At 36.2% G+C, this 17,417-nt stretch overlaps 1 protein-coding gene across 4 annotated transcripts in view; it reads right to left on the minus strand.

The window, feature by feature from the left end:
* prpf39.1.L (pre-mRNA processing factor 39 L homeolog) overlaps positions 1-17,417 on the minus strand; it is a 24,978-nt gene continuing 7,561 nt past the window's right edge. For 3 of the 4 annotated variants that reach the window (XM_041572147.1, XM_041572148.1, XM_041572149.1), the window contains 9 exons: positions 15,843-15,996; positions 14,722-14,829; positions 11,891-12,055; positions 11,456-11,582; positions 10,078-10,346; positions 9,669-9,853; positions 4,714-4,788; positions 3,860-3,983; positions 6-627 (listed from right to left, as the gene is read on the minus strand). In XM_041572147.1, coding sequence (XP_041428081.1) covers positions 571-627; positions 3,860-3,983; positions 4,714-4,788; positions 9,669-9,853; positions 10,078-10,346; positions 11,456-11,582; positions 11,891-12,055; positions 14,722-14,829; positions 15,843-15,996 — 1,264 coding nt within the window. In that variant the 3' untranslated portion in view covers positions 6-570. 4 annotated transcript variants of the gene reach the window in all.

Consider the following 17,417-nt stretch of genomic DNA (forward strand, 5'->3'; position numbering starts at 1 on the left):
TTGTGTAGGTTGGGCAAATCTTTATTAATAAACCAACAACTGTTGAAGAGAATGAGAAAACAGTACACAGAGTTGAATGCAAGCCACATCAATTCTAAAATCACAATGCTTCCAAAAGGAAATATAAAGTTCAATACCGATTTTACTTTTCAAGTTATTTTGCCTATTCTAACATCTACTAAAAGTAAAGTTAAGCAGAATCCCTTATGATAGAAATGTGCACTCTCCTTCTTATACACAGACTCGTAAAGAGATTTTCAACAACTCTTTATCCAAATCTCTATGAAAGATCACTTAAAATATTAGAAAACATTTTTGAACAGATACCGAGTAATAACTTTCCCATAGGCAGACATTTTAACCCCAACACAAAAAAAATGGCAAAAGTACATATATATTCCATGGATTCCAGGAAAAAATGTGACACATGAAAAAAATGTTTACTGTGCTCACTAAGTGTACAGCAGCAGTGATGGTACCCAGTGCCCTAGTTCTCCCAATTTGGAAGAAATAAACTATACATTTTACAACTCGATGGTTCATAGAATTTTCATAATGCTGGTTTTGTCTTCAGGTTGATGGAGTATTGTAGTACTGTCCAAAATTCCAGTTGGCTGGATAGTTGTACTGTAAAGAAAATAGAAACAGCAAGAGCATTAGTAAAGGAAAACAATTGTACACACAATGTGCTGTATTGCTTAGGATGTGCCTCTTCTATTTTACATGATTCCCCCTCTGTGTTACAGCCTGGAAATGAAATTGATTTAATTGAGATTAGTACAATTGATATACACTACTTAAAGGAAAGTTATAATCACTGAGGGTGAGGGGGGGTGCTGATTTGGCTGCAATTATAATTCAAGACTTCTTTGTGCAAACTGGATCGATTTTGGCCGTTGTTTTCAGGCAAATGTTCGAATGACAGTTTGGCACCTTCATTTTCTAAATCAGATTCTCAGCTGAATTGAGATCGGGCTTTGACTGGACCACTGCAGGCCATAGATCAATTTTTCCTAAAGGAGAACTAAACCCTAAAGAAACAAATGGCTTAAAATATTTTAGGGATTCAGCAGTCCTAGAACAGTAGTGAACCATGTGGTCAAACATTATGAAGATTTTCATTCATCCAGGTCATGGTATATCTAGTATAGGTAAAGCTAAAAACAAATGGACATTGAAGACCAGAAGCGGGGGGCCTTCGACACCACCTGTCTGCTACATACAATGCTGTTCTAACATCTGTACCTTGGAGGTTTCAGAACACTTCACTCATACATTCATGCAACTCTCACAAGTAACACCTCTTTCTAGGAGTTGCATGACACATTGGATAATCCTATCACAGTAACTACACAGAATCAACACCTCTGTGAATTTCTTCAGATGTTTCCTCTTTGAAGAGTTATAATGTGCCATTGTGATTGGATTAGTGGAAGAGTTTATATGTCGAGAATTTCCCACACCAGCCAGTTGAATTGAAGAAGCTGCTCGGATGAGTAGTGAAATGTCTCCAATGATTACTCAGCAAGTCCATTTGTTTTTAGATTTACCTATACCAGATATGTGGTCAAAGATGTGCACATAAGCTTGCTATCTTGGATTCCAATAACACAGCTTTTGAGTGTTGAGCAGAGTTGTACAGAGTTGAGCTCCTCCCCCCCCCAGAGGCAGAAAATCATTATCAAAAAAAATCCAAAAAACTCTTCTCTCCTTTTATATTCCTCGGGCTTAGCTCCACCAATCCAGTTTTTTAAACAGCAATAACTGAATCCCAATAACTGAAACATAAACAAAAACCCATGAACAGAATAAAGAGGAAAAGCATTCAAAGATGACAAATAACTAGTGTTGTTCAGATATGGAGGTCCTGTCCCCCCAGAGAGTGACTTAAAGGAGAAGGAAAGCTACGGAGGCATTTTATTGCCAGTATATTAGCTGCAATAGTGCAAGCTAGAATGCTATATTTATTCTGTAGAATATTTTACCATACCTGAGAAAAAAGCTCTAGAAACTCTGTTTGTTTAAAATAGGAGCTGCAGTATTAATGTGGTGTGACATCACTTCCTGCCTGAGTCTCTCCGTGCTCTGGGCTTAAATTACAGTAGAGAAGGGAGGGGTGGGGGGGAGAGGAGCAAACTGAGCATGCTCTTGCCCAGGGCAATGAGGTTTAAGCTGAAGGCAGGAAGTCTGATACAGAAGCCCATGTGTACACAATAGAAGGAAAGAAATGCAGTATTTCTTTTGACAGGGGACTCAGAGCAACATTACTTGGGGGGTTTACTGGTATATTTAGATGGACCTTTCTGATAAGGCTTACTTAGTTTTAACCTTTCCTTCTCCTTTAATAGTAAACATACTAAAAATCTCCTTTTCTCTTGGCTTAGATTTGTACTAGAAATTGCCTCTTGACTGTGATGAACTGGGGAACTCCACAAAAACACAACTTAAGCTTTTTGAAAAGTAAACAATTTCAAGCAACTTTGCAATATACATCAATTAAAAAATATGCAGACTTTTCCTGATCTGTAATGGTTTTGAACAGTTCCATAAGCCTAGCCCCCTGCTCTTCTTCTGATCTCGGACTACTTTGCTGAGCTGGCTGACTAATGTTACTTTGTATCAGCAACCAGCTGTCCTCAGCCTGTATCATGCAAACCCCACAATTCGCCGCACACGTGATTACAGTAAGGAAAGGAGCATCACAGTGCAATACATTGTGGGTTATGTAGTTCCTGCATGTGGTCTGTAAGCTGTGGAGTAGTTGTTACAATTTGAACATCAGCGTTTTAGTCCTTCCTTCCCTGCCAGGATTTCAAATGATGCAGAAAGAGAACTGTTAAAGGAGAACTAATCCCCCCCATTAATCAAAAATCTCCACCCCTTCCGTCCATTGGACCCCCACAATGGTTTCTCCCTTCTTAGTAACTCAGTAGAAAAAGTATCTGTCATGTACCTTTGCTATAATTATGCAGAGTTGCACAGCGGCGCTGTTTGGCACCATCTTCTGTATCTTCAGATACTTATTTTCCTTTGGCAATCTTCGGAGCTTTCAGCGCATGCACAGTAGACACGAATACCAGAATGGTCCCAACTGCGCATGTGCGAAAAAGCTCTGTGCCAGCGCTCACTTCCTTAAGGAACCAGAATATACAGAAGATGGCGCCAAGGTACATGACAGGCGACAAGAATTCACCAGCACACAGGTAATGCAAGCAGGTTAAACCTTGCTAAATATTTATTGCAGCATGCAACGTTTCGGGGTTACCCCCTTTATCACTGTGTGCCGGTGAATTCTTGTCACCACTGGATAGTGATGTTGCCGTTTCCTCCATTTCGCTGTGCACCAGGGGTCTCTGCTTTCGGTGAAGGCCAGGGTGTTAGAGTACTTCCTGGACTGTTCTACTAAAGGTACACGACAGGGACACTTTTTCCACTGAGTTACTAAAGAGGGAGAAAGCAGTGAGGGGGCCAATGAATGGAAGGGGATTTTCGATTAACAGCTGGATTTCAGCATAGAAAATGGCATTTATACATACTTTTTGAAGAAACCGATAAGGATGATGGGTATATTAGGGGTTTGGTTTGGAAGTCGGAGTTCACCTTTAAGAAGTTAAAAAATCCTTGGAGGAAACCCTTGGGTCCCAAACTTGTATGTGCTATGGAAGTCAAGTTTTTTTGTTTTTTAATATAGAAGGAGAGGATGGTTTTTTTTTTTTTTTTTTTTCTTGATTTGATATCAGTGTCCTGCCTTCTTCCCTGTCCAACAGTTTGCCAACATTTTAACAGGGAGGAGATTTTTTTTTGTACCAGATCTAAAGAAGCAATCTACACCAAGAGAACAAAATGTAAGTTCTCATACCTGATACCAGCTCCCATAGTTATATCCTGACTGAGTTGCATCCATGCTTGCAGTGGTAACTGGAACTGAAGCTGCTGTGCTCACTTCTTCTGCATGCAATCGCTTTGCTTCTGGCTGCTCCAACCTAAAATTCACACAGTATCCCATCACTAATGAAATCTACATCATTTAAAAGTACAGATTGAGAAAAATAAAGTTAATGGGGCAATTCACACACCTGTTCGACATGATGAAAATTAGCAGTACATATTCAGCTTCATTTAAGTTTATAAAATTCCATATTTTCTTCCTTCATTGATCTCATGTTAAAAAAGGGGTTGTACTGCCATTTTAAAGGACTTGTTAAATTAAATTAGTATGATGCGAAGAGTGATATTCTGAGAATCTGCGATTGGTTTTAATTATTTGTGGCTTTTGAGCTATTTGGCTTTTATTCAGCAGCTCTCCAGTAAGCAATTTCAGCAATCTGGTTGCTAGGGTCCAAATTACCCTAGCAACTATGCACTGATTTGAATAAGAGACTGGAATATGAATAGGAAAGGCCCTGAATAGAAAGATGAGTAATACAATGTAGCAATAACAAATTTCCAGCCTTACAAAGCATTTGTTTTTTTAGATGGGAGTCAGTGACCCCCATTTGAAAGCTGGAAAGAGTCAGAAGAAGGTAACATTAAAACACTTTACAAAATAAAAAACGTAGACCAATTGCAAAGTTGCTTAGTATTAGCCATTCTATAATATACTAAAGGTTAACTAAAAGGTGAACTACCCCTTTAGGTAGATAAAGAAAATTTTAAGATGAATAAACAGACTATAGTCGAGATATATATATATTGTTTTTCAAATAGTTTTACCCATTTTCAGCTTTTCTCTTCACAATATCTTGATGTTTAAGAAGCTTCTGATGCTCATTATATGTATCCAACAACCTGTAATGTATTACAATTTACAGTTAGCCTCAATGTGGCACAAGTTAAATATATATAAATCTGTTAAATAAATAAATATATATATATATATATATATATATATATATATATATATATATATATATATATATATATATATATATATATATATATATATATATATATATATATATATATATATATATATATATATATATATATATATAAGGATCCTTGAAAAAGGTCCCAGAGAGGACCGAAACGTTGGAAATGAACCTGTGAATAAAAGCACATTTATTTCACTATTGAGAACGAGTGCGGGTCCATTTACTGGATTATCTCTCTCTCTAGATAGAGATATATATATATATATATAGATAGATAGATAGATATATCTATCTATATCTATAGATATATCTATCTATATCTATAAATCTATATCTATATATCTATATCTATATATCTATATACAGTGGTGTGAAAAACTATTTGCCCCCTTCCTGATTTCTTATTCTTTTGCATGTTTGTCACACTTAAATGTTTCTGCTCATCAAAAACCGTTAACTATAAGTCAAAGATAACATAATTGAACACAAAATGCAGTTTTTAAATGAAGGTTTACGTTATTAAGGGAGAAAAAAAACTCCAAATCTACATGGGCCTGTGTGAAAAAAAATAACTTAACTGTGGTTTATCACACCTGAGTTCAATTTCGAAGGTTATAAAGCCATTTCTAAAGCTTTGGGACTCCAGTGAACCACAGTGAGAGCCATTATCCACAAATGGCAAAAACATGGAACAGTGGTGAACCTTCCCAGGAGTGGCCGGCCGACCAAAATTACCCCAAGAGCGCAGAGACAACTCATCTGAGAGGCCACAAAAGACCCCAGGACAACATCTAAAGAACTGCAGGCCTCACTTGCCTCAATTAAGGTCAGTGTTCACGACTCCACCATAAGAAAGAGACTGGGCAAAAACGGCCTGCATGGCACATTTCCAAGGCGCAAACCACTTTTAAGCAAAAAGAACATTAAGGCTCGTCTCAATTTTGCTAAAAAACATCTCAATGATTTCCCTTTTGGGAAAATACCTTGTGGACCGACGAGACAAAAGTTGAACTTTTTGGAAGGTGCGCGTCCCGTTACATCTGGCGTAAAAGTAACACAGCATTTCAGAAAAAGAACATCATACCAACAGTAAAATATGGTGGTGGTAGTGTGATGGTCTGGGGTTGTTTTGCTGCTTCAGGACCTGGAAGACTTGCTGTGATAGATGGAACCATGAATTCTACTGTCTACCAAAAAATCCTGAAGGAGAATGTCCGGCCATCTGTTCGTCAACTCAAGCTGAAGCGATCTTGGGTGCTGCAGCAGGACAATGACCCAAAACACACCAGCAAATCCATCTCTGAATGGCTGAAGAAAAACAAAATGAAGACTTTGGAGTGGCCTAGTCAAAGTCCTGACCTGAATCCTATTGAGATGTTGTGGCATGACCTTAAAAAGGCGGTTCATGCTAGAAAACCCTCAAATAAAGCTGAATTACAACAATTCTGCAAAGATGAGTGGGCCAAAATTCCTCCAGAGCGCTGTAAAAGACTTGTTGCAAGTTAAGCAAACGCCTGATTGCAGTTATTGCTGCTAAGGGTGGCCCAACCAGTTATTAGGTTCAGGGGGCAATTACTTCTTCACACAGGTTTGGATTTCTTTTCTCCCTAAATAATAAAAACCCTCATTTAAAAACTGCATTTTGTGTTTACTTGTGTTATCTTTGACTAATAGTTAAATGTGTTTGATGATCAGAAACATTTTGTGTGACAAACATGCAAAAGAATAAGAAATCAGGAAGGGGGCAAATAGTTTTTCACACCACTGTATCTCTCTATATCTCTATCTCTCTATCTCTATATATATATATATATATCTATCTCTATCTCTCTATATCTATATATATATATATATATCTATATCTATCTCTATATATATATATATATATCTATATCTATCTCTATATATATATATATATATATATATCTATATATATCTATATATATATCTATATTATCTATATATATCTATATATATATCTATCTCTATAATATATACTATATATATATCTATCTCTATATATATATCTATATATATATATCTATCTCTATATATATATCTATATATATATCTATCTCTATATATATATATATATATATATATATATATATATATATATATATATATATATATATATATATATATATATATATATATATATATATATATATATATATATATATATATATATATATATATATATCTATCTCTATCTATATATATATATCTATCTCTATCTATATATATATATCTATCTATATATATATATATCTCTATATATATATATATCTCTATCTCTCTATCTCTCTATCTCTCTATCTCTCTATCTCTCTATCTCTCTATCTCTCTCTCTCTCTCTCTCTCTCTCTCTCTCTATCTCTATCTCTATCTCTATCTCTATCTCTATCTCTATATATATATATATATATATATATATATAACAAACAAGGGAAAGTTGTGCTCACCACTAGTTTTTAAAATCATTAGGCGGGGGTGCAATGAGGCTGTGACCACAAAATACATATAGACAAATACAAGAGTCCTCTGCACTCAACCCATTATCAATATATTTAAGACAGACATTTTGTGCATACTGCTACTGAAAAATGCCTTACCCTTTAAACAAAACAGGGATTGTTTGTCCATATATTGCAATATATTTAAGCTGGCCAACTACATCAAAGTCATCCCATATCTGGCCAGTCCTATGCTCAATTTTCATTTGATTCATTAAGAATTCTATGGTTTCATTATACATTTTATAAAAGGGACGAATGCGTTTTACCTGCAACTTACTAGCTGCTTTCAAAGTAAAACTCCCAAACTTGGCTGCCCTTTTATTAGACACCAGTGGGATCACCTGACTATAGTTGGAGGGGGTGGGAGCTACAACATGGAGCTGGTCACTGCTCTTGTAGAACTATAACAATTCTTAATGAATCAAATGAAAATTGAGCATAGGACTGGCCAGATATGGGATGACTGACGTAGTTGGCCAGCTTAAATATATTGCAATATATGGACAAACAATCCCTGTTTTGTTTAAAGGGTAAGGCATTTTTCAGTAGCAGTATGCACAAAATGTCTGTCTTAAATATATTGATAATGGGTTGAGTGCAGAGGAATCTTGTATTTGTCTATATGTATTTTGTGGTCACACCCTCATTGCACCCCCGCCTAATGATTTTAAAAACTAGTGGTGAGCACAACTTTCCCTTGTTTGTTATAGTTCTACAAGAGCAGTGACCAGCTCCATGTTGTAGCTCCCACCCCCTCCAACTATAGTCAGGTGATCCCACTGGTGTCTAATAAAAGGGCAGCCAAGTTTGGGAGTTTTACTTTGAAAGCAGCTAGTAAGTTGCAGGTAAAACGCATTCGTCCCTTTTATAAAATGTATAATGAAACCATAGAATTCTTAATGAATCAAATGAAAATTGAGCATAGGACTGGCCAGATATGGGATGACTTTGATGTAGTTGGCCAGCTTAAATATATTGCAATATATGGACAAACAATCCCTGTGTTGTTTAAAGGGTAAGGCATTTTTCAGTAGCAGTATGCACAAAATGTCTGTCTTAAATATATTGATAATGGGTTGAGTGCAGAGGAATCTTGTATTTGTCTATATATATATATAGATATATATATAAAACACAATCTCTGTGATCCGCACTCCTCTTGGCAATTCATCTCATACACACCCGGGTGCTGCTCCTGGGAAATAGTAGATACAAACTCCCAGGAGTGCGCTACTATTGGCTACTATACCGAGGTTGTTACACAATGTTTAAATTGATACTGTTTATCTTAGATTACAATAATGTATCTGATTTAACAAACATGTTTAAGAGTTGTTACATTTAAATGACTATTTATGATACTGTGACAACCGTCTGGTTCTATGTGTTAGTGATTTTTCAGTGACTTCATTTCCTGTGCATGTGTGCGCTGCTAACTACTCATGGACTGTTAAATATTCGATATTGTGGCAGCACCTGGTGTATTGCGATTTGTTGGTGTGCGAATGGCTCATTTTTGTTTTTGTATATTTTTTGTTTTTTTTATGTTTGGACAGTGCGCCATTTTGTATAGCTTCCATTTAAAAAAAAAAATATAGGTTTAAAACAGTGGGCTTGTGGCAAAGTGCCCTGCATCCTGCCAACGGCAGCATTGCCCCTTCATTTTTCGTAATCAAATGAGGTGGAGTCTGCTGAAAACTGATCCCTAAAAGAATATCACTAATAGAAGTCCAGCAGATTTCAGACAGATTAGTATCTTATCTAGATTTGTATCATTCCTAAATACGTGAATGTGTAATGCGGACTATAAAATTTAAATACTACAAATTTATTACCTTTTATACATTTACATTGTCAAAGTCACTGTCTTGTTTAGATTGGTTATTACGCAATTGTATGCGGAGATGGGAATTTAATAATGGGTTGACTCAAGTGAACCCTACTAGAGCATCAATAGGAATAGCCATGAGGCAGGCCTGATTACCCAACTTCACTTAGGCTCTCGTTGCTGGATGGAAACTAAAGCCGCCAAGAATATTCCATTAACTACAGGAAACTTTTCCTAGAATAGTAAAGGCTATTATAGCTACATAGAAAGACCACATAGAACAAGATGTTGGAGAGGCAGTTGTTGGCAACACTTTTTGCAATACAAATATACTTAAGGCAGGACAGACAACGTATCTGAATCATGTCATCACTGACTGTGTAGCAGTATTAAGATAAGACATGGCATCTTATTTTTATAATCTGTGCCAGAAACATTTCAACTTACTTGTTAACATCAGAACCAAAATCTTCTAAGAATTCAACTTTTCTTTGTGAGAATTTAACTCTCATTGCTATAGACATTGGACTTTTTATTGCTTTGTCAAAAGCTGCTAAAATATTCTCTTCATTCTGCTTGATATCACAGTTATATTCAATTTCCAGCAAATTGAGGTACAACTTAGTATTTTCCTGAAATAAGAATAAATAGCAAGACCCTATTAGAGCAGAATTTGCAGAAATAAATCAGTCAACGTCAGTTTAGAGGTACTGTTGTCTACATGTAACACAAGAGTTAGATACAGACACCACGTTTGTTTAATGTTTTCAACTAAGGTGTTATAGATGATTCATGGATATAAATCACAGCAATATGAGCAAAAAAGTACATAATGTCCAAAAAGAACACCACTTACTTTGTCTTTCTGTATGGCATTAGACAAAACTTTCCTTGCTTTCACAACATTAGCTTGCACTTTGAAAAGGTGCCGGGCAAGCTTAATAGCATAGAAGGAAGATTCACTGCTAGTTTTTGTTTTGTTCATGGCTTCTTCCAATAAATTTTCTGCTTCTTTTACATTTCCATGTCTTCGTTCTAAGTTTACCCTTCGTAAACGAACCATTGCCAGGCCCTCTATAGCGGTTTCTATATTTTTTAGTATCCGCCTCGATTCCTCTAGGTTACCTATGAAACCAAAGACCATTAAAATAAATGACTACCAGTTGGAAACAACCTGCCCTTTAAATAAAGTTGGAAAGGGATAAGAGCAAGTAATGACAAAAGGTGTTCCAAAGAACATAACACCTGGCAAAAATATACAAGTAGGTTAATTAGCTACTTATAAAAATTGCCCATAGAGTGTGGGCTTGCAATAGGGACTGATGTGAATGATCTATAATCTTTAAAGAGCTTCAAAATATTTTGTCACTATATAAAGAATGATACATATATTGCTGCCTATAGGTTTTGTAACATCTGTCCTAATACAAGGCACCTATAGCATAGAAACAGTGTATGAAGTACAAGTTATAAAGGTTTACGCTTTTCATCCTCTTTTGTATTACTTTAGTTATCTAATAAGGAACATTATATTGGGGTATGTGAGTGCTCCCGCAATTTTTTTTGTTTTGAAGGTTTCAGAGATTCCATTGAATTCTTTAAACACCACATAAAAAAAATTAAAAAAAATATTAAAAAAAATATAAGACACAGCAATAATTAATAGAATAGGAAAATTGCATTGCAATCTGATTATAGATTGCATTCTCCTGAAAGAAGAATTCTCTCTTAGTAATAAGAGAATGTTTTCTATGTAATGCTTAACGATAAGAACCTGTGGTTCCTGTAAACAAGAAGACTTGCAGGGGAGGGGAAGCGATCGTTTGTCTGGTTAAAGTAGAAGGAAACCCTGTAGAAAAAAACCTCGTAGCACCCACCCCAAGTAGGCAATCTCCGTCAATTTCAGGAGCATGTGCAGTTGTCAGAAACCGGCAAATTGCTCCAACTGCGCATGCGCCGACATACTGATCTCCCAGTCAGCTTACCGAGGACACGGAAGATGGATGCTGTGAAGTCTGCTGCCAGAATCTGCAACGAGGGTTTAGCATTTCCTCGGAGGTGCAGTTAGCCTGGGGGGAGGGGCTCTGCATGGGTGGGTACAGGTTTTTTTCTACAAGGCTCCTTCTCCTTTAAGAGTGAGTTGTATAGGCAAGAGGATACAATTTGATGCAAATAAAGATGGACATAAAGTCAATGATCTGTTATTTAATGATATTTACTGGTCTCCTACTTACCTTGTTGCTCTTCAAATGCAGCCCACAGTAAATGAACCATAGGTTTCTTTGCCAGATGCACATGACATGCTCTATTGTAAACATGTCTCACCCCCTCCACACTGTGATTCTCCATATACTTGGCATACTAAACACAAAAGGATAAAATGCATTATTTGGCTCTGTTTATGTAAGAAATGTGCATGAGAAGAATAAAATTCTATTTTTAAACCCAATCAGCACCTTTATTGAACCACTAGACTAGATTCTTTAAGGAAGGGCGAAGAGAGGCAACGCTGTTGGCTTACGCAGCAGTCAAATCTGGTTGCAAGCAGACCATCCCCTAATGCAATAGATATAGTTATAGATGAACACAATTTTTAACAAGTGTACAGGTGGGTTAGGTAGGAGATAAAATATATAATATGTTCATATGTAGGGAAAATTATGCTGTACCTTGATCCAAAACTCCTCATAGCAGGCACAAGCAATGACACATCTTTCGAAAAGAATAACAATGCGTTCGTTTGACCCATTCTCTAGCTCAAATTCCAAATATTCTTTCCAATTATTAAGTTGTGCTTTCTCCAGAGGCTTAACATGAAAGTAAGGTCTTTTTATCTTCAGAGGAAAGAAATGAACAGATTACAGGTCTGGTATAAATGAAAAAACTGCAGTAGAATCCAGGCAAATATCAATCAGATAGATAGATATAGATATAGTAAAGTTAAATAAAATTAACCATTTGGGTTACCCCCACTTTTAAATAGACATCTGCAATCATCACAGCCAGTGGTTCGTGACTTGCAACAGGCAAAATCTACCTTAAAGGAATAGTTCAGTGTGAAACTAAAAACTGTGTAAATAGATAAACTGTGCAAAATAAAAAATGTTTCTAATATAGTTAGGCAGGCAAAAATGTAATGTATAAAGACTGGAGTGAACAGATGTCTAATAAAACAGCCAGAATCCAACTTCCTGCTTTTCAGCTCTATAACTCTGTGTCAGTCAGCGACTTGAAGGGGGGCCACATGGTACATTTCTGTTCATTGAGTTTGTAATTGATCCTCAGCATTCAGCTCAGATTCAAAAGCAACAGATATGACCCATGTGGCCCCCCTCAAGTCTCTGATTGGTTACTGCCTGGTAGCCAGGAGCTGAAAAGCAGGAAGTAGTGTTGTAGCTATTATATTACACATCCAGTCACTGCAGCCTTTATAAATTACATTTTTGGCTAACTATATTAGAAACATTTTTTATTTTGCACAGGCTATTTACCTAGTTTTTATTTTTACACTGAAAAATTCCTTTAAAGGAATACTGTTATGGGAAAAAAAAATTCAAAATGGATCAGTTAATAGTGCTGCTCCAGCAGAATTCTGCACTGAAATCCATTTCTCAAAAGAACAAACAGAATTTTTGATATTCAATTTTGAAATCTGACTAGACATATTGTCAATTTCCCAGCTGCCCCAAGTCATGTGACTTGTGCTCTGATAAACTTCAGTCACTCTTTACTGCAAGTTGGAGTGAAATCACCCCCCTCCCAGCAGCCAAACAAAAGAACAATGGGAAGGTAACCAGATAACAGCTCCCTAACACAAGATAACAGCTGCCTGGTAGATCTAAGAACAGCACTCAATAGTAAAACCCATGTCCCACTGAGACACGTTCAGTTACATTGAGAAGGAAAAACAGCAGCCTGCCAGAAAGCATTTCTCTCCTGAAGTGCAGGCACAAGTCACATGACCGGGGGCAGCTGGGAAATAGACAAAATGTCTAGCCCCATGTCAGATTTTAAAATTGAATATAAAAAAAACTGTTTGCTCTTTTGAGAAATGTATTTCAGTGCAGAATTCTGCTGGAGTAGCACTATTCAAATATATGTTTATTTGTAATACAAGAAAAAAGCGAAGAAAAGGAAAAAAGGGAGAGAAAAAAAAAAAAAGGAAAACCCAATACGAACATTACAGTGCAGTGTTAACATGTACGATCATACAAAAATTACATACATTATGAGACTTTCTAATAATAGCACATCGTCACTCATAACTGAAATAAATGGGTTCCAAAGAAGAATAGAAGAGGGGAAGGGGCGCATGCTTCACTAGTAGCGTACTTTAATATCCTTTCTTGAAACCATACAAGAAAAATACACTTGCATTCAGAGTACGAACTGCTTGTATTCCCTTTCACCTTTGAATAAGAACCAAGTCATCCACTGGGCAGAATAGACTCTCAATTGTTTCTCAGTACGTGCGGAGCGTTCCTCAAATTGTTGAATCTCGTCTACTTTCACTAGCCAGTCCCTGATCGTGGGCACACGTTGCGTGTTCCAACGTCCAGGGATTAACAGTTTAGCAGCATTCAACAAATGAGGAAGTGCTGAATTGGTAAAATTTATTCTATCTTCGGGGGACATGTGGAATAATAAAGAATATGAGGGGTCATTAAGGTCCCTCCCATTAGCTACGTGCGAGCATATTTGGAGAACACGTTTCCAGTATTGTTCAATCATAGGACAAGTCCAAAAAATATGTAACAAAGTGCCCTCCCCATCTCGACATCTCCAGCATGTGCGTGTTGCAGTCGGAAAGAGTTTATGTAGCCTAGAAGGTGTATAGTACCAATTTGTTAGGATTTTATAATTTAACTCTTGTAGCCTGCTACATCTAGAGCTTCTCGACAAGGTGCGTATCATATCTAAAGTTTCATTTTCTGATAACACGATGTTGAGTTCTCTGGTCCATGTTTTTATAAATTTCAACTCTTCTATCTTGCCTGCCCCTATAAGACCTTTATATATGGACGAGAGAGTATGCTTGGGAGGGGAAGAGCTGGTACATAACTTTTCGAAATCAGTCAATGGTCTAATAAAGGCTTTATCTCCTCCCAAAGAGTTGTAAAAATGACTGAGTTGGCCATATTGAAGATGCATGAGAGGGGTGAAAGTCCGTCGCTGTACAAGTACGTCCTTAGATATCATTTTGGAGTAGCACTATTAACTGATGCGTTTTGAAAAAAACATGTTTTCCGATGACGATCACTTTAAGGCTATTGTCACACTATGCAAACACAGATACTGCAATGTGTTATAACGGACATGAATGGCATCCACTTCACCTGCAACTGCGCAAACACACTCAAGTGTGCATTTTCTCATAACACTCATAGGGCAACATTAATGTTTTCTCTACCAGTGTTACATTAGCCTAAGCCATTATTATTATCCAGTTACTATTTAACAAAGTAATATACTCGATGCAACAAATAAAAACTAAACATACTTCTTCTTCAAAGTTCCATATCTTGCTGACTTCATGTTCATTAAGATTAAAAATCTCCTGATGAACTTCAATTATACGATGACGCATGTTCTCGACTTCTGTAGTACGCTAAAAATAAGACATTTTATTTGGTTATGAACTGGACATGCATACATTGTATAACAAATTTTCCTCATCAACTCATTTTCAATTGTGGAGACAGATTTAATTTAGAAAAGTTCAAACTTTGCTTTATATTAGGCATTCATATTTCAAATAGCAATAGTTCTCTTTAAGGGGATAAATTCAGAGCCACTTGGAACTCATTTAAGTACACTAGGCAAATGTGCACTTGATAGCAAGCCATGAAAACCAATAACTGATTAGTTCTGTTCAGCCAGCTGCAAGTAAAAACAATGAAAGTAAAAATGTTATTTGTTGCATTGGGTTACTGCCCAGGTGGAAGTTTGCCCAGTGTTTGCAATTGAGCCCCCTTAGATTTTGCAATCACAAGAATGCAGTATTCTCCCAAGGTATTAAAAAAAAAAAAAAAAAAAAGTAAAACTTGTGCCTCCCCCATCTCAATACAGTTTTTACAGAACCTGACAGGACTGTGTGTTCCTGCAAATAAAGTGTGCATTCCTACCAGCTTCTGAAAGAACAATCCTACTACAGCACAAAGGGTGTGGTGCTGGGGATAAAATGCTGGGCAATGCACCCGCAAAATGGACCTGGAGAGAAAACTGGGAAGTAGTAAGACTTCTTTTAACCAACTCTGAGAGAGACACCGTGATATTGTGTATTATATGATGTGAACAAACGCATGTACCCAATAAGAGCTGCACTCTACATTTTAAATGATTAAGTTATTCTACAGTATTTCAATGCATTTCAGCATTTATAACATACAAATAAATAAAAACAGTACAACATCAGTTCTAGAAATGTGTTTCATTCCCATGTCCGAGATATGTCCAGTACACCTATATTGCTCAGTCTCAACTACTTGCTCGTGGTGGTGTTCCATCATCTGCTAGAGAAAAGGGAAGGCTATGGAGTTCCTGGTGGATGAAGGGATTTGGTCTCAAAGGAGTGTCCATATAGTGTGTTTTTTAAACAAAAATAAAAGCTAAACAATATACCTTTGCAGGGTCTTTTATCTCCTCAAGCCCAGAAGGAATATCATCATTTGTTCCACCATGCAGAGTCATAGAAGCAAGCTCCTTTCTAAGCTCGATAAATTTTTCAGATGTTAAAAATTCTCTAGGCAAATGTCCCTGAATATGTTCTTTAAACCTAGCAAGGCAAGGAATCCATTATAAGTTTTTAAACTAAGCAAGCATACATATTAAGTGAAATAAAGAAGGTTATACAACCTACTATTATTCACAATCTGTAAAGCAGCATTTCATGTCCAGGGGAAATTCTCCTTCACCCCCATGAAATTGAACATTCTGCATGGTACGATACCTCTGTTAATGACAGCGGAGTGCATTGTTAGATTGTTTGAACCAGAAATAGATCTCAAATAGAGCAGGGGGAACAGGATAACGCATATGTAACTACTTTTTAAAGGAGAGATGAATGTAAATGTAGTTAGAAAATATGACAAGCAGACAAATCTACCTGGCAAAGACAGTCACATAAAAGCTAAAACATCCCTTGTATTCTATGAATAGAATAAAAATAAACCTAGCCGTACACAGGCTGGTGACTGCTGACTTGGCAACTCAGATAGTGGACTAACACAGACATTATTTTGATTACTTACTCTAAACTTATGTTTAGATGATATTCTAGAGGGTAATATGAATCTGTAAAGAGGAATTTACTAATTGTGATATATATATATATATATATATATATATATATATATATATATATATATATAGATATATATATATATATATATATATATATATATATATGTTCATTGGCAATCTACATTTAACTTATTTGTCATTTTCAGCCTTAACACATCTCCTGCCTTGCAGAGAGAATAGCTGTCAAGTTTTAGGGCCATTTTTCATGAAAAGGATTGGACTGCAAGAACATTAACAGACATGGTCTCCTCATACAAAAGGATAGGAAGTTATGCCGCCTACATAAAAGAAAGTTAGCAAACACTGGTCCAAAAGTTTAGATCACAAGATTTGAACACCGAATTTATATATATTTTTTTAAATACATGAACCTGGAATACGGGATTATACATTTTAATTGGCCCTTTATGTGTAAATATATTTAAATGGGAAAGTTTTTAGTGTACATAATTGCTATTTCCTACATCTGCCACTGGGGTGATTTGTAAGAATTTGTGTCCTACAAATTCTTTTCTCTTTGCTTTCTAGAAATAAAAACAACTCTAAAGGGACACAGGGATATAAATGGACTAAAAATGTATTGTGGTGCCATGTCTTGATATGAAACAAGCTCACACACATTTATTTAAACTTACATTTTAAGAGTATCATAACATTTACAATTATCTTCTGCAAAATGTTTAAAACTGAGAAAGTGCTGAAAAGTGAATTCTAACAAAAGTGTACCTAATCATCTTAAAATTGTATCCTCTACTGGACTTGTGTACTAACAGAGTCCGCATTCCGGATCAGGCTAACAATAGTATTTTTTTAACATTTCACACATTTTTTTTTTTTAAACAGCTTCTGGCTGCATCGGAGCAGGTCAAAGGGGGGCAGCAGCGCTAGTGCATT

This window comes from Xenopus laevis, chromosome 8L (genome assembly GCF_017654675.1).
Source record: "Xenopus laevis strain J_2021 chromosome 8L, Xenopus_laevis_v10.1, whole genome shotgun sequence".
Taxonomy (NCBI): Eukaryota; Metazoa; Chordata; class Amphibia; order Anura; family Pipidae; genus Xenopus; species Xenopus laevis.